The 20,540-nt window shown below is 42.5% G+C and overlaps 1 protein-coding gene across 1 annotated transcript; it reads left to right on the top strand.

Annotated features, from left to right (window-relative positions):
• The first annotated feature begins 253 nt into the window (after window positions 1-253).
• Window positions 254-16,146, top strand: THBS1 (thrombospondin 1). Its single transcript, XM_040601802.1, has 22 exons — window positions 254-438; window positions 573-667; window positions 1,371-1,948; window positions 2,502-2,577; window positions 2,829-3,025; window positions 3,255-3,380; window positions 4,901-4,994; window positions 5,325-5,498; window positions 5,876-6,052; window positions 6,368-6,541; window positions 6,726-6,853; window positions 6,969-7,121; window positions 7,640-7,858; window positions 8,430-8,537; window positions 8,914-9,073; window positions 9,473-9,591; window positions 11,278-11,512; window positions 11,877-12,104; window positions 12,243-12,514; window positions 12,944-13,041; window positions 13,153-13,292; window positions 13,791-16,146. The coding sequence occupies exons 2-22, from the start codon at window positions 598-600 to the stop codon at window positions 13,796-13,798; spliced, it is 3,534 nt and encodes a 1,177-aa protein (XP_040457736.1). The 5' UTR covers window positions 254-438; window positions 573-597; the 3' UTR covers window positions 13,799-16,146.
• Window positions 16,147-20,540: the final 4,394 nt, after the last annotated feature.

Below are 20,540 nucleotides of genomic sequence, written 5' to 3'. Positions count from 1 at the left end.
GCCGGCGGCGTCGAGCCCGGCTCGAGCCCCGAGGCACCGGCGCCGTACAAGCTCGCGGGGCGCCCCCAAGTGGCGCGGCCGGGCGCGGAGCCGCCCAACGGGAGCGCCCGGCGGGGCGGGGCAGGGCGGTGGCGGCGGCCTCGTCCCCGCCCCCGGCCCCTGTGGAAAGTTGTCCCGGCCCCGCCGCCGCCCGGCGCCCGCCTCCCGCTTCCTGCCCCGCCGCCGCTGATTGGCCCGCCGCGCGCCCAGGAATGCGAGCCACCCTTTAAAGGCGCGCGCGGCGCCCAGCGCCCGCAGTGCCTCGGCAGCGCCGCTCACCGGGACCCGCCGCGCCGCCCGCCCTCACCGGCACGGCCGCGGGCTGCCCCGGGACGTTAGTCGCTGGTACGCAGAGGTGCGGGAGGCCGGCGCTGCCCGCCCGGACCGCTCTCCCCGGAGGTAAGTGCTGAAGCGGCCCCCGGAGGCGGGCAGGCTGCGCGGCGAGGAGAGGGCAGGTGCCCCCCGCCGCCCGTCCTCGGAGGCGCTGGGTGCGACGGCAGCGCGGTGACCTTCTTCCTTGTGCCTGTCCCCAGGCTGGCTCAGAGACAGACCTTTGCCATGGGGGCAACGACTGGCTTCCTCCTGCTCCTGCTGCTGCTCGGCGCCTCGGAGGCCAGGCGTGCCGCAGGTAAGGCCGGCTCGGGGCTGGCGCGCGGAGCCGTCGGGGACGGGGGGACGAGAGGGGGGCGCATTCTTGGTGTCTGTGTAAGCAGCTGAAGCTGTGCGCGGTGCTGAAGAGCTCCAGAGCTTTCAATGAACCAGAACTTTTTAACCTGTGCGTTAGCTGGCTGGGACAGGAAACTTTGGTGCAGAATTTGTGTAGCCTTCAGGCAGAAGTGCAGAGCTGCCGCAACTGGAGCACGTAGCTCGTCCGTCCCCATGCTGAGTAGGGGCAAGGGGGGACGTGGGGTACGGACCAGCCGACGAAGACCACCGTCATGGTGTGATAGGGAAGCTGCTGCTGTGTTTGCTGTCACCCAGCTGGATGAAGAAAACTCACTTTGCTGTATTCTAGCGTGGGCATGTTGGTGTCTGGGCTTCTGCTGGCTGTTTCTGCTCAGCTACGGTCTAATGAGGTGCTGGAGCGGCCGCTACCTTTGTCAGTGGGTACCTGGCACTCCAGTTCTGACTGGCTCCTGTACAAGAATGTGCGTGTGCTGCTGCACAGCAGCTCCTGGTGGGGCTGCCGTACCACCAGAACTTCTGTCTGTGCTCTGGTGTGAGGTGTGTACCTCGTGTGATGTGCACCAAGAGCCAATATGTAATGGGAGGTACGCACCTACTCGGCATCTTGTCCCTTGCTCATGATGCCTGTTCTGATCTCTCTGCAGAGTCCAGGAGTGATGATAATAGTGTCTTTGATCTCTTTGAACTCATCGGCTTCATTCGGAAGGGAGCTGGGCGTCGGGCACCCGGGGTGTACCTGGTGAAGGGACCAGAATCCTCCAGCCCTGCTTACCGCATTGAAGATGCCAGTCGCATTCCTGCTGTCCCTGACTCCAAGTTCCAAGACTTATTAGATGCCATCCATGCTGAGAAGGGCTTCATCCTCCTGGCTACTCTCCGGCAAGCCAAGAAAAGTAGAGGCACGCTGCTGTCTGTGGAACAGAAAGATGGCTCTGGCCATGTCTTCAGCCTAGTATCAAATGGCAAGGCAGGCACCCTGGACCTGAGCCTTTCTGGTGATGGCAAGCAGCAGTTAGTGTCAGTAGAGGATGCCTTGCTAGCTACAGGACACTGGAAGAATATCACCCTGTTTGTGCAGGAAGACCGAGCTCAGCTCTACGTGGGATGTGAGAAAATGGAGAATGCTGAACTGGATATCCCCATCCAGAACATCTTCACTAGGGACCTGGCCAGCAGTGCCAGGCTCCGCATTGCCAAAGGGGGAGTCAATGACAACTTTCAGGTAAGGCTTCCACTTGTGTTTTTTGCTTAGTATTTTCAGTCATCTGCCTTGAAGGTGTGTTAGCTACTCAACCAGCCTAAATAGCTACAAAGCCACGGGTAATAAATAGGGATAAAGGGTTCTACCACTGACTAGTTTGCGTACACGTAATACGGGCCACTTCTAAATGTACTAAACATTAATAAAGGAGTTTGAAGGATGAAGCATTAGATTTGCAAGGATAGAACTTCCTGCAGCAATAAGAGGGTACTGAAGCTTCCAAGCAGGTAGCTGTAGCTTCATTGCTCAGCTATGTGAGATTAAGATAAATTCATGGGGCTTCTCCTTCTTGCCTGGGGAGTTGCCAGTCCCTGTTGTCAAGGCTGAGAATGTTAGGAAGCGGGGCTTGTTATCGTTAAGAAGAAAGCAACGTGTTTCACTTTGCCCATCTGTCTGTCATGAAATTACTCCTAATGATCTCGCATGACCTCAAGTGCCTACAAGCTCTCTTCAGGCAAGTTGTACTTTCCCTTGCAGACACTGCAAGTAGCTGTAATTCTTCCTCTGTCCACAGGGACTGCTGCAGAATGTGCGGTTTGTGTTCGGAACAACTCTGGAAACTATCCTGAGAAACAAAGGCTGCTCCAGCTGTAAGTTTGCAATCTTCTGAATCCAATGGCCTCTGAAAAATAAGATTCCTCATTACGTTAGAAAGACAAGTTGAAACAGAACTTGGAAGTATGCTGACATGCAAAGCCACGTTGCATAAGAAATAAGATTATCTTTCTGCAGGCATCCTAATCTAATGAATCTGGTGGCAGCTGTTTTAGCAGGTGTTACCCTGGAATGATAAATGCACACGGTAAAAAATAAACTTGCTTTATGTGTGTTTGTCTCTTAGCCACTAGTGCAATCATTACTCTGGACAACCCCATCAACGGTTCCAGCCCAGCTATCCGCACTAATTACATTGGCCACAAAACAAAGGACATCCAAGCAGTCTGTGGCTTTTCCTGTGATGAACTAACAAATATGTTTGTGGAACTGCAAGGGCTCCGGTCCATGGTAACAACGCTTCAAGACAGAGTTCGAAAAGTGGTGAGTTGGTTAAATTCATGGTACCTTTCATTAACTGGTACTTAGTGAATGAATTATAACCTCTCCTTTGAGAGCCTGAATAAAGGTAATAAAATCAAAATAATAAAATAATAAATATTCAAAGTAATAACTTATGACTTTTGTGAAATTGTGACATTGCGAAAAAGGGTGTTTTCTGTATTAACTTCTAGTATTTTTCTGCTTCTCTCACTTGCCTGCCCCTTCCAAGACTGAAGAAAATGAAATCATTGCCAAAGTGGTCCAGATCACTCCTGGAGTGTGCATTCATAATGGAATCTTGCACAAAAATAAAGAAGAGTGGACTATTGACAGCTGCACTGAATGTACCTGTCAGGTAAGATTCCTCATATTCATAAATCCTCTGTATATAAATTCATGAGTTGAAATTAACAGACACTTCTAAATCATGTTCTCTGTGTAGGATTCACTTTTTCTAACAGAACTAGGCATACTACAGTAGCCAGATAAACTGAGTAGTTATTTCATCCTACTAGATCTCTGATATAAATGCAACTTCCACAGTGTTACAACAGCTGTATCTCAGAAAATTATGCAAAACGTCACTCTGATACAGCTGTTAACACACTTTTAGTTCCTTAATTTGGGGAATACATGTATTCTTTACATAAGTCCACGAGTAAACTAAACATTGGTATCTACAGAACAAATTTATACTGTTGTCAACTCTGCTCCCTGGACTACTTTAGATCCACCTTCTGTCCTCAGTGAACCTCCTGCTGGCTTCGTAGGAAAAGACATTCTAGCGCTCAGTAAAGGCTCTTAACATATTTGTGGGGCTTTTCTTTAACAAATGCTTCTAGCTGGGTCCTATTAGTTGCTGCAGATTATATAGAACAGCAATCCCTTCCAGACTTTAGTTTAGCTGTTCAAATCTCAGGATCACCTAGCAAGATGTTTGTGCTTTGTGTTCCACTTCTGTGGAATGCTGTAGAAGTACACCAAAACAGTAAGTTTCAAAGTTTCTTTAAACTTTTTACTTGCTCCCTTTAAGTATACCTTCAGCAAAACCATCTTGAAGTACCAGTCTACCAAAGAGTGGGTTAATTAGCCTGCCACTGTTTAGAAACCAAAGGCTGAGTACTTGTACATGTGCAATGCAAGGCATCTCACAAAGTTCTGCATCTGGTTCTATAGGTCTCTACTTCTTCTGTCTTGTAGTCAGCAAATGATACTGTGACTTCTGCAGTTACCTCTTTCCTACTAACCCTCTTACTCTGTTAGCTGTAATTGCCTTAATATAGTAATTTGCCTGGTGAGATTAAAATAGTAATCATAAGAGCATTCTTCTGACTGAGCTGCTGGCTTCAAGAAGCAAAAACTACAGGCTGCCCTTTAGCTCTCATTGAGATTGGAGGTGGGTGTTCTTACCCTGCCTGCTTGGCTTGAAGATCAAAGACCTCTAAGTATAAGTCACAGATTTCATTGCTCTTGAGCAGAGTCCACTAAACTCACTTTATCTTTACCATATAATCAGCTTAAATCCATATTAACTGAAAAGAAAGCTGGTTTTTCATTCTTGTTTCATTCCCTTGAAGTCTGACCTTATACTTTGAGTGATAGTCTGTTACTCTAGCCAGCATCTGGTAGCTACTCTGGATCAGCTTCTCTAAAACCAAAATACTTCTGCTCTTGACTGAAAATTAAGGGGTGAGAATGGGAATGAGATGAAGTTTGACTAAAAATACCTGGGACTACCCTTGGGATGTATATGGCTCTAAATACAAGTGTCTCTGCTTTAGATGTGCTGCAGAAAAGATCTCTTTATCACTTGACCAGACTCCAGACATGGTTTACATTCCATTTGCTTATTGTAGTTCTCCCAATTCTCTGTAGAACTCTGCCACTATATGCCGGAAAGTGTCCTGTCCTCTCATGCCTTGTTCCAATGCCACTGTGCCTGATGGAGAGTGCTGCCCCCGATGCTGGCGTAAGTACCTAATACCTTCACGCTTCTATAGCAGTTGGCTTCATCTAGTGAGATGTGTGCTGCCCTAAAGTATGCCACAACTGGATATAGCCTTGCACCGCTGGAGTAAGATTAGCCTGATGCTTCCTTGAGGTTAATCATCTAGGCGATGCACATGAGCATTGAAACATTTGAGTTCATGGCCTTTATCTCATACAAAAAAGGAAGATGTGTCTGGCTTTTGAGGATAGTTGTCTTTGTGTGTGTGTGTGTATGGAAAGAGGTGTGGGAGGAAAGACTATGGAAGAACACATTCCTGGAGTCTTATTCAGAGCTGTATCGCCTCTGCAGCTAGCGATTATGCAGATGATGGATGGTCTCCTTGGTCTGAATGGACTTCATGTTCTGTGACCTGTGGAAATGGGATTCAGCAGAGAGGACGATCCTGTGACAGCCTCAATAACCGCTGTGAAGGGTCTTCTGTACAGACTCGGACTTGCCACCTTCAGGAATGCGATAAGAGATGTAAGTACTTAATCTAATCACACCAAGACAGGCTGCTTCTATTGGCTTAATGTTAACAGCAGAGATTGCAATGTAGCTCCATCACTGGGACGGAGCATTGCCTTCTAGTTCTAAGGGCTTATATTAATTGGGTAAAGGGGAACAGATAGTTGATGCGGTAAATAGGCATGTTTGGGTACTGCTCCCAGGACAGATTTGAGGCCAGTTAAGGTATGCAGTTTCTTTAGTGACAAAACAACCATCTGTGATGGTGCTGAGACCATCCAATATATATGGAGTCTTTGGTACAGTTCTAGTACTGGCTATGTCCTAGGTGCTGCACAACTGAAGTGTGTTCTTCAGAAACTCCATTAATAACAGACATCTCTCCCCTTTAGTTAAACAGGATGGTGGCTGGAGTCACTGGTCACCATGGTCATCATGTTCTGTCACTTGTGGTACGGGCATCATCACTAGAATTCGTCTCTGCAACTCTCCAGTACCACAGCTGAATGGCAAACCTTGTGAGGGTGAGGCAAGAGAAAACAAATCCTGCCAGAAAGATCCTTGCCCAAGTAAGTATGTCCAGGTGGTAACTACTGTTCAGTAGCTTAAACTGTGAACTTTGTGAGTAGTTGCTATATAATCTAGTTCTAGTAGTAACCTCTCTTTAAACGTAGAGGTGGGCTAGGTAAAACATCACAGGTTAGCTTCAGATGAAACTAAACTGTTTTCTATGGCTCTTCCATGGACTCCATTAATTCTGTCACTTATGGCTGAACAATGCCTAAAGTGTTCTCACTATGAAAGTAATCGTCCTTTGTTGGGTAGAAACTAGCTGTACCACTGAATTTAAAACTACACATCTTCTAACTTCTGATTTCCTTTAGTTAATGGCAACTGGGGACCATGGTCTCCATGGGATGCTTGCACAGTGACATGTGGAGGAGGACTTCAAAAACGTAGCCGTCTCTGCAATAATCCTGAGCCTCAGTATGGTGGCAAGACTTGTGTAGGTGAAGCTAGAGGGACTCAGGTCTGCAACAAACAGGACTGTCCAATTGGTGAGTATCCATTTTTTGCATGAACATCTAAAGGTTGTGGACAATCTTGAAGATACTGGTTAAATTTGGCATAAGCCTGTGAAACACAAGTACTAGAATTTTAAACCAGCACATTGGCCAAATACAGTAGTGTAGCAGCATGGTGAGCATCCCTCGTCTTAACACTTTCTTGTTTGTTTCTCAGATGGGTGTCTGTCTAATCCCTGCTTTGCGGGCACAACATGTACTAGCTCCCCTGATGGTTCCTGGAAGTGTGGCGCTTGTCCTGCTGGCTACCATGGTGATGGTGTCCACTGCCAAGATATTGATGAGGTAAGAGAACTAGTTTCACTCTTGAAAGAGAGTGAAAGGAAATGGGAAGGGAGAATAAAACGAGTTTTTTATAATGCTAACTGTTGTTCTCCTATATCTCAAACTTGTATTTCAGTGTAAAGAGGTTCCTGATGCCTGCTTTGTCTTCAATGGAGTCCATAGGTGTGAGAATACTGAACCTGGGTACAACTGTCTGCCTTGTCCACCACGTTTCACTGGGACTCAGCCATTTGGTCGCAGTGTTGAGGATGCTATGGCTAACAAACAGGTATCATCAACTTGAGAACTATTCTGGGTTATGAAATCTCACAAAGTTTCTAAACAACAGAAAGCACCTATGCATTTCAGGGAAGAAAGACTTGGGACAGTTATTAAAACACAATCTTCTCTGTTTAAGAACAGGAGGAGTATTAAGCAGTTTCTATTGGAGTTCAAAAAGAGTTTTAAGAATTGTTGCCTTTCCCAGCCATGGAAGGTTCACGTGTTATATGTTAATTTTAGGACAGGAACTTAATCAGTATTCACTTACAATACAACAATATGTGCCTTAGATATTTCAGTGCTTGGTTCCATTTGAAAATGAATAAGGTTTGAACAAGAAAAATAATTGGTAATAAGACTGCTGCTGGAGTTGGAGAGTGGAAGTAATGTATAGGGCTTTTTTTTCCTGAATGAAGGATCTCTGATCAAAACAAGCATGTATTCCCCATGTTTTACTTGAGTCTGTGGAAAAATGAGGGATAAAAAGATGTTTTTATAGGATTTAATCTCTGTGTGGCCTTCTAGGTCTGCAAGCCACGTAATCCATGCACAGATGGAACACATGACTGCAACAAGAATGCCAAATGTAATTACCTTGGCCACTTCAGTGACCCCATGTATCGCTGTGAATGTAAACCAGGCTATGCTGGCAATGGCATCATCTGTGGAGAAGACACTGACTTGGATGGATGGCCAAATGAGAACCTTGTTTGTGTTGCTAATGCTACTTACCACTGTAAAAAAGTAAGCTTATCTTGTTTTCCTATCTACTGTTAAAACAGCCTATGTGAGAAATAAACAAAGTATCTTAGGTTTGAGGTATAAAGTAAGTCTCTTCAGTTAGAGCTATTAAACTCTGCAAATAAAACTGGTAAAATACCCCTTTGTGTCAGGGTACTATTGTCGAGGTATTGCTAGGTAGCTCGTGCTCTTTCTTTAGATACCCCTACAATAGGGGTTGGGGCAGAAAGCCTCACAATTTATATATGCTCATTACAAATCTTCTCAGAAGACTCTAGTTTAGACTATACCCATATTAGCCTCTCCCTGACAGATGTATATCTCCAGGGGAAGAAAAGAGGGCAAGTCTCGAAAGCAGCCTAGTCTTTGTTTTAAAAATGACTTCAACTATGGCTTTCTAAGAATTATCCTCACAGCAATGACTAGCTAAAATTGATAGAGTTACAGTAAGATGACATTTACCTGATCAAGGCATTATGATTTTTGCCTTTAATTTACTCCTAATTTTACCTGCTAAAATCCCTATTGTAATCGTACCAGGAATAAACACATCTGTGCATTTTCTCCTTTCTAGGATAACTGTCCTAATCTGCCCAACTCTGGGCAGGAAGACTATGATAAGGATGGGATTGGTGATGCCTGTGACAATGATGATGACGATGATGGCATTCCCGATGATCGGGTAAGACCACACAAACAGCTTTCGAGAACGTAGCTCTCCCACTCCCCTTTCTAAGGCTAGGGTCTAGCCTCTGACCTTAATCTTGAGAGGACCATAGGATAGCTGTTAGTGCCAGCAGTCTCCTAGAAACCATAAATATGCATAACTGTGTGCAGACAAACTTTCTGCAGCTGGTTGAGCTTTGGGAGTGAAGCTTCATCTTTATTCAGTCATTCCTGCACTTGTGCAAGCCACAGGGTGTCTTGAGATGGAAGCATTTCAACTTTAACTGTTTCCCTGCCTTTCATTTCTCCTTTCATATAGCAGCACAAGCATAGACAGAGTCCATTAAGCTTTAATTTGACTCTCTTTAAAGCCTGACTTCTTGATTTTGCAGGACAACTGTCCATTCATCTACAACCCACAACAGTATGATTATGACAGGGATGATGTTGGTGACCGCTGTGATAACTGCCCTTACAATCACAACCCTGATCAAACTGACACTGATAACAATGGAGAAGGAGATGCTTGTGCAGTGGATATTGATGGAGATGGTAGGTGACCTCTAACCACTCATTTTAAATGGTTTTCCAACCACAAATTGATCAAATGTACCCAATATACCATTGATTTCCTACCAGAAGTTCATCCCTGAACACATAAAAGTTGTCCTCTGGTGGTCTCGGTACATAAACTACTTGAAGTAATAGTTTGAGCTAACGGAAATTTGCTTTGAATTCAACTGTGCTAAAACGTGTGTATTTCTAGCTCTACTCTCACAGGCAGTAGGGACAGAAGCATGGCATAGCTACTAATGAGTCAAGTTTCAAAGCTTTCAAATGCTGCTCAAAATGCTTTCAAAAACGTATCAGGAAGTATGTGGTAGCTTTATACAGTCCTCTGCAGCGTTTAGATGCCTGACTTTTATTAATAAACTCTCTTTAATTTTGCAGGGGTCCTTAATGAAAGGGACAACTGCCAATATGTCTACAATGTAGACCAGAGGGATACAGACTTAGATGGCATTGGAGATCAGTGTGATAACTGTCCACTGGAACACAACCCTGACCAGGTGGGGGATTTGTTTTATATAAATAGAAGACTGATATTATAAAAACCATAGCATGTTGTGTATTGTAGAAGATCTTTGAATAACAAGTTACAGCTTAAATTTGACTTGGCAGATCAATAAGAATGATTTGTGACAAATGGTGCCTCTATCAAATAACATGCCCTCAGAGTTCAAAGAGCTGATAGATATTTTATGAAAAGTAACTCTAGTGAAGATCTGTGAGACTACTGTGTGTACTTGTCTCCTAAACATTTCTTGGGTTGGTTGGTTGTCAAGATCCTCCTAGTGAGGATATGAGATTCCTGGGACCATTGTCTGAAACCTAGGTAGGTACGAACCTACCCTCCTCAGAACCTATAGTGCTGTTTGCTTAAATTAAAGAATGACTTTGTCTTTGTCCGTAAGTTCAAAACAGCTGCATTTCAAAAGATGACTCTTCTAATAGTAAGCTGAAGGCAGTGCAGGTTGCTTTCTTCTAAGGAAAAGATACATTCTGACACTTTTTATGACTACCCTTTTAATAAAAGTTTAGGGGGGTCCATGCTCTCACACAACTTACTAGTTAAAAAACAACAACAAAAAGAAACCGCATTTGAAGGCAGAAGTAGGTAAAGCCTGTGCCATCCTGTCGAGTACAAGGCTGTAAGTTTAATAATTCATGGTTATAACGGGAATGTTTGAAGGGTTAGAAAAGCTGTTGCAGATCAGTGGAACCTAGTGTATTATGGTCATGTAGCCTAAAATCAGGGTTACTTAAAGGATTTAAACAAATAATACAAGATTTCTTGGTCTTTATCATTTGCTTTGCTTCCCCACTTGAGTGGAAACTGCCTGAAGATCCTTTCAGGCAATGTTTCTCCTAACACTTTGAAATCTTAGTATAGGACTCTAATGGTGTTTTTGAACACTTTGCTTCTAGAGCTTGATTGGAAGAGATACTAGATTTCAAATGGCAGAATTGGTAGCTATTGAAACTCTGTGGTATGCCTTCCGTCTGCACCAACACCAGGGTCATCCACCAGTGCGCTGACAAGACTACTAGACTAAACCTTGAGGCAGCCTCAGGGAAGACTGGATTGTTTTAATTATTTCATAAGCTGACTAAGCAAATGACTGGCTAAAATATGTAATCAGCAAGGACAGCAGTTCATGCAGTCTTTGACCACTAAGGGAATAATTGTCTTGTGTGATCAGTCACAGGCATGAAGAGCATTGTAGGCTTTTTTGATAAAGAAAATTATATGGTGTGGAAGCTGTAAAAACCGAGACTTGGTAGTCTGTATTTTAATGTTATAGTTTCTACTGGCTAGATATGCAGTAGTCCTTGGCTTATCTGGCCCTTGGAACCAGGGAGCTGCTAGAGGAGATGGAAGGTAGAGTACCCTGTGTCTAGTATGGTAGACTAGTGACAGAAGAATCATGTGGCAGAAGGGAAGAGAAGCTACTGACCACACTGCTTTCTGCTGCTGTGTATTCACGCTAAAACCAGGGCAATGCTAAAGCAGCCCAAAAGCAATTAGCACAGGCAGCTTTAAGTAAGCATGTGTTAATCCTAATACCTCACTACATCCACCTCTGCTCTTGCTAAAGCAAGCAGAAAGCCCAATTAATTCTAGCAATTAAGAATGTTTTCAAAAGCCACTTAAAAAGCTAAAATAGGATTATTTTTTTTTCCATCTTCCTTAGGAAGACACTGATTCTGACCGCATAGGTGATCAGTGTGACAACAACCAGGACATAGATGAAGATGGCCATCAAAATAATCTTGATAACTGCCCCTATGTGCCCAATGCCAACCAAGCTGACCATGACAAGGATGGAAAAGGTGATGCCTGTGACCATGATGATGACAACGATGGTATCCCTGATGACAAAGATAACTGCAGATTGGTTGCCAACCCAGATCAAGCTGATTCTGATGGTAAGATGGCCAGTATCATAGTGACATTTTAAGAGCAACTTCTAATAGTTTGATACTGTCTTCCACACTGTTTAGGATTGGACAAAACTTTGAAGTAACAAAGATAGAATGTCTGTACTGTTGTTATAGTGCACCTCAAGAGTAACAAGCAGTGGAAAACGACCGTGTATCCAACTTAGGAATAAGTTGCTATCAGGCTGGAGTGAAAGGGCATTTATACAGTAGTAGCTGTGGCTTCTGTAGTGGGTCTGCTAGCAGTACCTGAGCAGTTAGAGATCTGCAATTAAGATTTAAACTCAAAGTTGTAAGACTCAGAAGCAAACAACAATGATGATGTAATGGTGAAATTACTTGTGTCCTTCAGGTGATGGACGTGGAGATGCTTGCAAAGATGACTTTGACCAGGACAGCGTGCCAGACATTGATGATATCTGCCCTGAAAATGTGGACATTAGTGAGACTGATTTCCGAAGATTTCAGATGATTCCCCTGGATCCCAAAGGAACATCCCAAAACGATCCAAACTGGGTTGTTCGTCACCAGGGTAAAGAACTGGTTCAGACAGTCAACTGTGACCCTGGCCTTGCAGTCGGTAAGGTGAAAATCACACTGTTTGGGGTTTTTTCGGTTGGGGGCAGGGGGACAAAGAGAACATGGGAAACCATTAAGAAGCTGTTTAAGAACTGTAAAAGAGCAGTGCCTAAAACTTTCTCCTCTAATGCCCCTGTAGGTTTTGATGAATTCAATGCTGTGGACTTCAGTGGCACCTTCTTCATCAATACAGAAAGGGATGATGACTATGCTGGCTTTGTATTTGGCTACCAATCTAGCAGTCGTTTCTACGTTGTCATGTGGAAGCAGATCACCCAATCTTACTGGGACTCCACACCAACCAAAGCTCAAGGTTACTCGGGTCTCTCCATCAAAGTTGTGAATTCCACCACCGGTCCAGGAGAACACCTTCGTAATGCTCTGTGGCACACAGGAAACACCCCTGGCCAGGTAAGGGTGGCGCTTTGATAACCTGCTCTTCTGCGTTGCGAGGCAGGCTGTTCTTTCAGCAAGTTAGATGCTTACAAGGGGGTCTGTACATACTGATCAGAATGGTGTAGTCTTGACAAAGAACAATAACTTTGTAATTATCCGCAGTCATGCAAAATATTGTATAAAACTAACAGGACTGCATGCTTCAGACAGGCTTGCCAGCAGCAGCGAGCCAATTCTTTCTGGAATTGTGGAGTAGTGTCCTATTTACTTATTTAAAAGTAAATCTAAATGCAGTTGATTTCAAGACCCTATTTTACAGAGCCTAATGAGTTATTTAAGCCTTTACTAATCATGATGATGACCACCAAGACACTTTCATGTCAAAATAATGGCTATGTTATCTCAGGCCTTCAGTTGATGGGGGAAAAAAATATTCTTTCACAGGTGAGAACCTTGTGGCATGACCCTCGTCACATAGGCTGGAAAGACTTCACTGCATACAGATGGCGTCTTAGCCATAGACCAAAGACTGGTTACATCAGGTGAGCATCATCCTCTTATCTTCAGTAATTATAACAAGAAAAGTAGGTGTCTGTAAAGATGAACCGAAGACAAAGCTTGCTGAAGATGGCTGACCTGTTGTTTCTTTGTAGGGTTGTAATGTATGAAGGGAAGAAAATCATGGCAGACTCAGGACCAATCTATGATAAAACCTATGCTGGCGGTCGGCTAGGATTATTTGTCTTCTCCCAAGAAATGGTGTTTTTCTCAGATCTTAAATATGAATGCAGAGGTAAGGAAAGTCTCGGTTTAAGAGATGCTACGTAAGTTAGTTGGTTTAAGAAAGCTGTTCTCAAGAAAAATAGTACAGATCAAGAAACATGAGCTAAGAGGGAAAGTGAGTCATGAAAGACCATGGGTAAATCTCAAGTTCTGAAGGCAGAAACAGGACATCTTGATACAATCTTCACAGTTAGAAATATGCTTAGATTTCATATATTTAAGATTTTATCCTGTTACTTCAAAGTATCAGAAATACCTGTTAAGGTCCAGATACAAAATGATCTTGATTCTTCTCTAAAATGTAGACTAGAATAAATCAATAGAGCTGACTGTCCGGTGTGAAAATATAAAAAACTGACTTCAGCAAGCAAGAGGGTAGTGTCTGACATGCAAAAAAACCTGATTTGCTCAAAAGCAAAGTCATAAATATCTCTAGGGATTACTGTCTTAAAGATAATCGTGCATAACACACAAATACTTCAATATCTTATTTTTTTTCTTTTCACAGATCCATAATCACAAGATTATTGGATCCAGAGACTATTTAAAAATGCTGGTATTGCACCTTCTGAAACGTTTAGCCTTACAAATCCTGGGACCATTATATTATTCCTTCCTTTCTTCTTTCTGCATAAAAGTGGACTCGAAACACATGACCTGCCTCAAGAGAATGCTTTTGAGAGAATGAAAGTGAGAACGTGCTTGGTATCTGACCTCTGCTGAAGTGGAAGGAAACAAATGTGTCTTGCAAATGAGAATTGTCTTCACTGAACAAGCACACTTCTTTCAGTAGGAAAGACACTTGTTTGCTGTTTATCACAGTGCAGTGTCACTGCCTCTCTAACTGGAGGTCCCATGGAGTAGCATTTTGTAAAAAGAACATCTTTGGATGTGCTGTGGACTACTTAAACTGAAGACCTTTCATTGTGTGGGGAAAAGGGTTTTTGGGTGGGAGGGTGAACTCTTTAAGTCTTGTCTTTATGGGGAGAGGAATTTATTAATGAGGGCTGTGCTACCTTGGTTTACATCAGTTTAACTTGGAGAAATTATTGTTTTATATGACTTATCTTTCACGTGAAAACACAGCCTTTTATTCTATTTGTGGTGAGCTAGATCAGTTGCTCTATTACACAGGACAAAACAGATATCCTAAAACTGACTTTCGTGGTGGGAGGGAGAAAGAGGATAAAACCTGGCACACTGGATCACATCAGCTTTGGGAAAACAATGAGTTATAATTAGATACTGTTTTTTCCTGATTAGATGCAGATCTTTCTTACCTTTAAATGTTTTTTTTCAGACATGATGCCAGAAAGCACTGCCATCTCAGCTAGCACTATGCTGTCCTTCAGGAAACCAGCATGTGCATCACTTTTTATGGTTAAAAAGGCACAAAAATAATAGTAATGAAAAACATTCCTTTTCTACATGCCACAGATGCTTTAAACCCCTTCCTTCTTTGGAGGGGATGGAAAGGGGCCTGTAGATAAAATACTGAAATTGTAAAATATTTATTTTTTGCCTATCCTTGATGTTATAATGACTGAGGGATTATTGATTAAAACAATAAGAAATGCGTCAAGACTATCCACCTAATCATTGTTACAAGTCTTAATGACTGTAAGATTGTAAATATAGATTATTTATTAAGTCTGTTCTATATAGAAACTAGAGGGGGTTTAGTTGAGAAAAAAATCTTGTCTGGAGCAGATAGTGGTGATGTGTTTGTTACAAAGAGCAATTTTCCCAGAAAGGCTTTGAGGTGCAGGGAGAAGCGGCGGGGTGGGGAATGGGATGTTTGTTTTTCTCAGTCTGAGCTCGGTGTTGGCTTTTCCTTTCTTTGTGCAAGGCAGTTGGTAGCCTGGCAGGCAGCTGTCCTGCAGTGCTAAAATTGCATCCCTTTAGACCATAGAAGTTCCCGTCTCATCCATAGTGCTAGAGATGAGGGAATGCCATTTACCATCTTGGCGGTTATTTAGTGCTGTGAAATGTCTGCAGTGCTTGACCGCTGGTCAGTGGGCCTGACACAAAACCAGGAGATTGCAGAGAGGCACAATGACCACAATCTGTAACCATTCAAACCAGCTATTTGTGCCACTGCACACTAATTATTGTAACTAGTGATGCGCAGCTACAGAAGAAGGAATTCTTCATGGACTAGAGAGAATTTCAGGAGCTCCTTGCAAAAAGAGGGAGAGGGCTTGCTGTACAAGAAAAGACTGTTTTCCCCAACAGAAGGGGCAGCATCCTTATACCTATAATATTTCCTTGTCCTTTCAAAAAAGGAAAAGAAATGAACACAGTGAAAGTTTTACGTACAAATATTACCTCATTGTTGTGTGACTGAGAAAAACCTTTGGATTAAGCAGAGTTCAAATGTCTAACACTTTAAAGCTACTGTAGTACTAAAAAGTTAATGCTGTACATAGTCAAAACTTCTTTGCAGATGTATTCCCAGTAAGGAAATGGCATTGGAAAAAAGAAAAAATGTCAAATACAATTTCTAATGTTGTGTTATATGTTTTCTTGTCATCTTGTATACCATTGCTTGTATTTTTATAAATTATTTTTCTCATTGCCATTGTAATAGTTAATCACATAATGGTGTAGATATGCTATTTAAATAATTTATCATGAAATGCTACCTGTAGAGTTAGTATTTCTATTTTTATAAAATGTTTGCACACTGAACTGAAGATTTTTTTTGCTTCCCTCCTCCTGATGTTTTTGCTAGCATAATTTTCTAAGAACATGCTTTTTTGTAAACATTTTTAACCATTTTCCATTTTAAAGTTGTGTAAGTTGTACAATAAAGCTCCTTTTACATACAAAGAACAATAAACCAACAAGAACACTTATATTTACACATTTGTGCTCTAGTTTTATTCATGTGGTGTAATACTTTGGTATTGCTGATATAATCTTCATTTCAAATTTGCTTTGAACTCTTTACATTAAATCTAAGCCAAGGAGCTGTACCTCAGCTTTCACCCTAGCTGCTAACAGGCTGCAGTGGGATGGCACGAACAGCTGGTAAATTCAATACTGGAGCTCCAGCCATGCTGCCCTTAATACAGCCACAGGCAAAATACTCCTGAGGGATTTCAGTTATTCCCCAGCCAGGCTCAGCCCCTATTTCTTTCTTTCACCTGAGCGGAGGCAGTGTGATGGCTGTCTGCAGGGGTACATGAGTATCTGTTCGCATCTCCTCTAGGCTGAGGCTGCTCCTGTGCTCAAAAAGCTGATGATGTGGCACTATACCAACTGCTGAAACATGCTGCTAAAAATAAAAGCAGTTAAGGCTAGTTATTCAGTCTCTACTTACAGAAGCAGTTTGTCCCATGAGCCCTTTAGCAAAGCTAGGTGCAGTACTAGGAGTGCTAGATGTCCGTAAGTAGCACATTTAGGGGAATCTGCAGATATACAAAATTAATTTTTACATCTCCTTTACCTAAGGATGAAAAAGTCTTGTTATATGAAGGGGGGGGGGTCTATTTTTTCTGTCCCTGAACTTTTAAGGCCAGTCCTGTCCATTTTATTTTATTCCACTGAGAACAAGGAGAAAAAAAGAAAAAGAACTCCTGACCTGTCATTTCCAAAACATGAGCAGCTGCTGAATTTCTGCCCTTGTCTGCTTCACTTCTCTGCAGACAGACACTCTCCTGTGGGAAGGCACCGCCGGCATGACCCTGCGAGCTCTCCCCGGTGGCAGTGCCACCTGCCTTGCTGCTGCAGCCTCGGACTCTCTGGCTGCCTCCCAGGGGCACCACGAAGAATGAGAGCCACAAAAAAACCCAAAGGTGCCACCTGGAGAAAGCTCTTGGGACTTGTAGGTAAAATGAGATACTCAGGATTTAGAAAGCCAATCAATTACATGGACAGACGTATCTATCTCTGGAGATACATATCGGTCTGATCAGCAATTTCGAAAAGAGAACTGCTGCTGGTGGGAGCAGGCAGCCTTGGCAGCCCATCCCAAAGGCCCCATCTGAGCCCAAGCCAGACTCTCAGGCTAATTTACATTTATGTAGCTTATATCAGTGCAGAACCTGAATTGGGAATGATAGATACATAACTTAGAATTATAAAGGCAAGACGTATGCCTTGTGTTAACTCATAGGTTAAGTCCACCCGCCTGTTGCTTGGGGAGCGTGCGTACAGTGGGACACAGCTACAGTTGAGGCAAGTTAGGCCTGTGCTTGCCCAAAGACATCCCTGTCAAAGAAAAACTAAACAGGGAAAGCGTGGAAGATGGCCACGTTTCACAGGGAAAAACCTCCACAGGTGAAGCCTGGCGGGAGTATGCTGTTCCCAGCCCCCTGGGGACTCACCCGCAGGACACGCAAGCATACCAGCTGATGCATGCCACTCCCAGTGTTAGCGGGTACTTGGCCAACCTTTTTCCATAGACAACCTTTGAGTTTCATGCTATTGCAGAGAGTATAATGTTTTCTTACCATAGCACGCTCTTCTCGGAGCCCATGCAAATGCAGTAGCTTAAGTTTTCAAGTGGTCACCTGCATCAAACCTACGTCCAGGAGGTGCAGTAGTTTAACCTGCAGATATTAATAACTTACGGGGATAAAGACTGAGATAACCATAGCAAGATCTGCATCTTAATGACAACAGTGCACTTTTTACTGATACTGCCATGAATTTGTAGTAAATAAAAAAAGTCCACAGTGTGGTAATTGGCTGATTTTCAACATAAATTCATTTTGGAAAGGATTTCTGAAATTATAGAAGAAAGCATCTTAATATATTCACAGGGGGAGTTCTAGCTCTTATTTCTTTTCCGAGACAGAAAGAACAGGTGCACAAGTTGTGTGAATATTTAAGTGGATTTATAACCAGAAGAAGAGAATTCATTAGAGAAAAGTGTTTGGCAAGCAAAAGTCTTAAAGACAAAATCTTCCACAGGAAATCCATAACATTAGTCAAGTTATCCCAGAGAAACTTGGATTTTCAAATTTAGACGAATCCCAGGAAGCCCAGCTATCATTTGTCTTTAATTTCAACTGCTTTCAGATTCAGGGACTGCTAGCCTAGGCAACACATACAAGAGCTAAACCGAGAGCTGCTTAGATACTGCGCCAGTCTCCCTTGATGACTCCACTCAGAAAGTGCTTACAGACAGACCATTACATTATTATTGTAAAATTAGGGTAGAATGCCTCTGGCAATACCCTTCCCACCAAAACTATGCATACCAAATACACAAAGCAAACAATAGGAAAATAATGGCATAGAACAGTACTTCCACAAGAAGACAGCAAATTTTTAAGTGGGAAAAGAAGTTCTAAATACAGAATACCTGCCTATAAATCTCAATTATTCATGCACTTCAGCACTCTATAAAATTAATACACACTTGTGAATATTCCAGTTTGCTGGGGTTTTTTAAAGCGTAATAGATAAGGTACTGCAGATTCAATTCCAAGCAGTGAACTATTTCACATAGACTTAAATGACAGGGAGCCTTTTATTCTAACTACTGCACCTGGATTCCAGCCAATCCCTCAATGAAACGTATAATTGGATAACTGTAGGTTATAGCATTAGTAGTATTCAAGCGTCTCTATTCTATTTAAAAAGGAAACCGTTTTCCTGACCTTTAAATCTTGCTACAAATAAGAGAGCAATTATTTCTCAATAAATACATCTGCTGAAATTTTTTTAAAAAAGAAAAAAAATGAGTTGTTATTTTTCCTAGATTACAAAACCCTTCATAATTTAGAAACTTCCCAAGCATCTGCCAAACCACCTTGTCTTCTGTGTCTAGCCTTCAAACTGTGAGACTCCCAGAGGTAAGGGTCTTTTTTTTTTTTTTTTTGTAACTGGGGGAGGTAGCAATCTTGGAAGTGTAAACATTGTAGCAGATTTTGCACCTAAAAAGCCAGAAAGAGAGATGTAATTTAAAGCTGTGGTTAGAAAGTCTTTCTAAGAAGTGTAACAAAGAGAAGAGGTGCATTGTCATAATTTGCCGAAATTTTGTCTAGAAAACGGGGGGGGGGGGGGGGGGGGGGGGGGGGTGTAATAAAATGTAAAAATTCTTATCATTATTGAAATTACAGAAATTGAGCTGCAAACAACAGCCTCTCACCAGCCCTCCCTGATCTGGAGGTAAAATTGCACCCTTTCTAGCACATGAATTACTGGCATACTTTTTTGCACTTCTAGACCAGCCCTCACTACTCTGATGACATGTTTAAGCAGCCCTTTCCTCTCTGATCTATGCAGCAGATAATTTTTCCACAGCCTGTTTTCACTCTGTGCGCAGCATGTCCACTGGCGCTGCAGGAGTTCTGCTCGGGAAGTGAGAGGGAAAGCATGCACTACAGATGCACAAAGTAGAGATCGCCTGGCTGGGAAAAAAGCATTTGGCTGAGAATTTTTATGGGACATTTTCCTCTTTTTTTTTTTTTTTTTTTTTTTTTTTTTATGATGAAGCTGGAAGTTTTTTCACACCTTGATAGAATTACTTTAATTTAAACTGGAAATCAGGACGTATAAGAACAACTTCACTCTTTTTATCACTGCTGTCTATAGTCAACAAACTTTTTTTTAATCAGGATATTTAGTCTGTCACTTCTCTTTGAAATGGAAAAGACCCTCAACAGCTCTAAATCTGCATAATAACTGTAAAACTGGACTGAACTTCGAGTACCATTGCAGTAAATCAAAACTATAGTTCTTTAAATCATCCTACTCAAACATACGTATATATAGTACATATTGTATATAATATATATTAATACATATAATTTATATACATTTATATTTATACACATATGATTCATTAAAATGGTTGACTCAGCCTTATTTTCTTCTTTCAGATGAAAACATGGTTTGTAATTTAAAATACAAACACGCCGCATCAAAATATACACACTGAACTAAATCAGTACTAACAGCTGAGCACTGACCGCTATGAACACCAGCACCGTATGTATATCTCTGAGGAGTCTCAGTGACAATGACAGACTAGTTTGGTCACATATTGCTCAGCAAACAGGTGCAAGCACACCTCAATCTTCACTTCATAGGTATGTTACTTTCACCAATCTGAAGTTTTTGGAACAAAATGATCTACCTTGTACTGTAAAATCATAGTGGGAAATACGGAGCACAAAACTACCGTGCATACACAACCTTTCTTATTCCTCAATTTAAAAGATCCCAAAGCCCAAAAGTGAGAACGATAACTTTAAAAATCAGTCTGCCACGTTCTGCTGTTTCGGGACGAACAGAGCTAGGG

Source organism: Falco naumanni, chromosome 7, assembly GCF_017639655.2.
Source record: "Falco naumanni isolate bFalNau1 chromosome 7, bFalNau1.pat, whole genome shotgun sequence".
In the NCBI taxonomy this organism is placed as follows: Eukaryota; Metazoa; Chordata; class Aves; order Falconiformes; family Falconidae; genus Falco; species Falco naumanni.
Note: the sequence above shows the minus strand (reverse complement) of the source record. Positions and strands in the feature narration are given on the sequence as shown.

What these genes read in the sequence shown, in the direction of transcription:
- THBS1 (XM_040601802.1), top strand. Translation starts at nt 598, where the DNA reads ATGGGGGCAACGACTGGCTTCCTCCTGCTCCTGCTGCTGCTCGGCGCC. An exon ending in ATGGCATTCCCGATGATCGG is followed by an intron (nt 8,538 to 8,913) that starts GTAAGACCACAC and finishes TTGATTTTGCAG; the next exon opens with GACAACTGTCCATTCATCTA. An exon ending in CCAAAGACTGGTTACATCAG is followed by an intron (nt 13,042 to 13,152) that starts GTGAGCATCATC and finishes GTTTCTTTGTAG; the next exon opens with GGTTGTAATGTATGAAGGGA.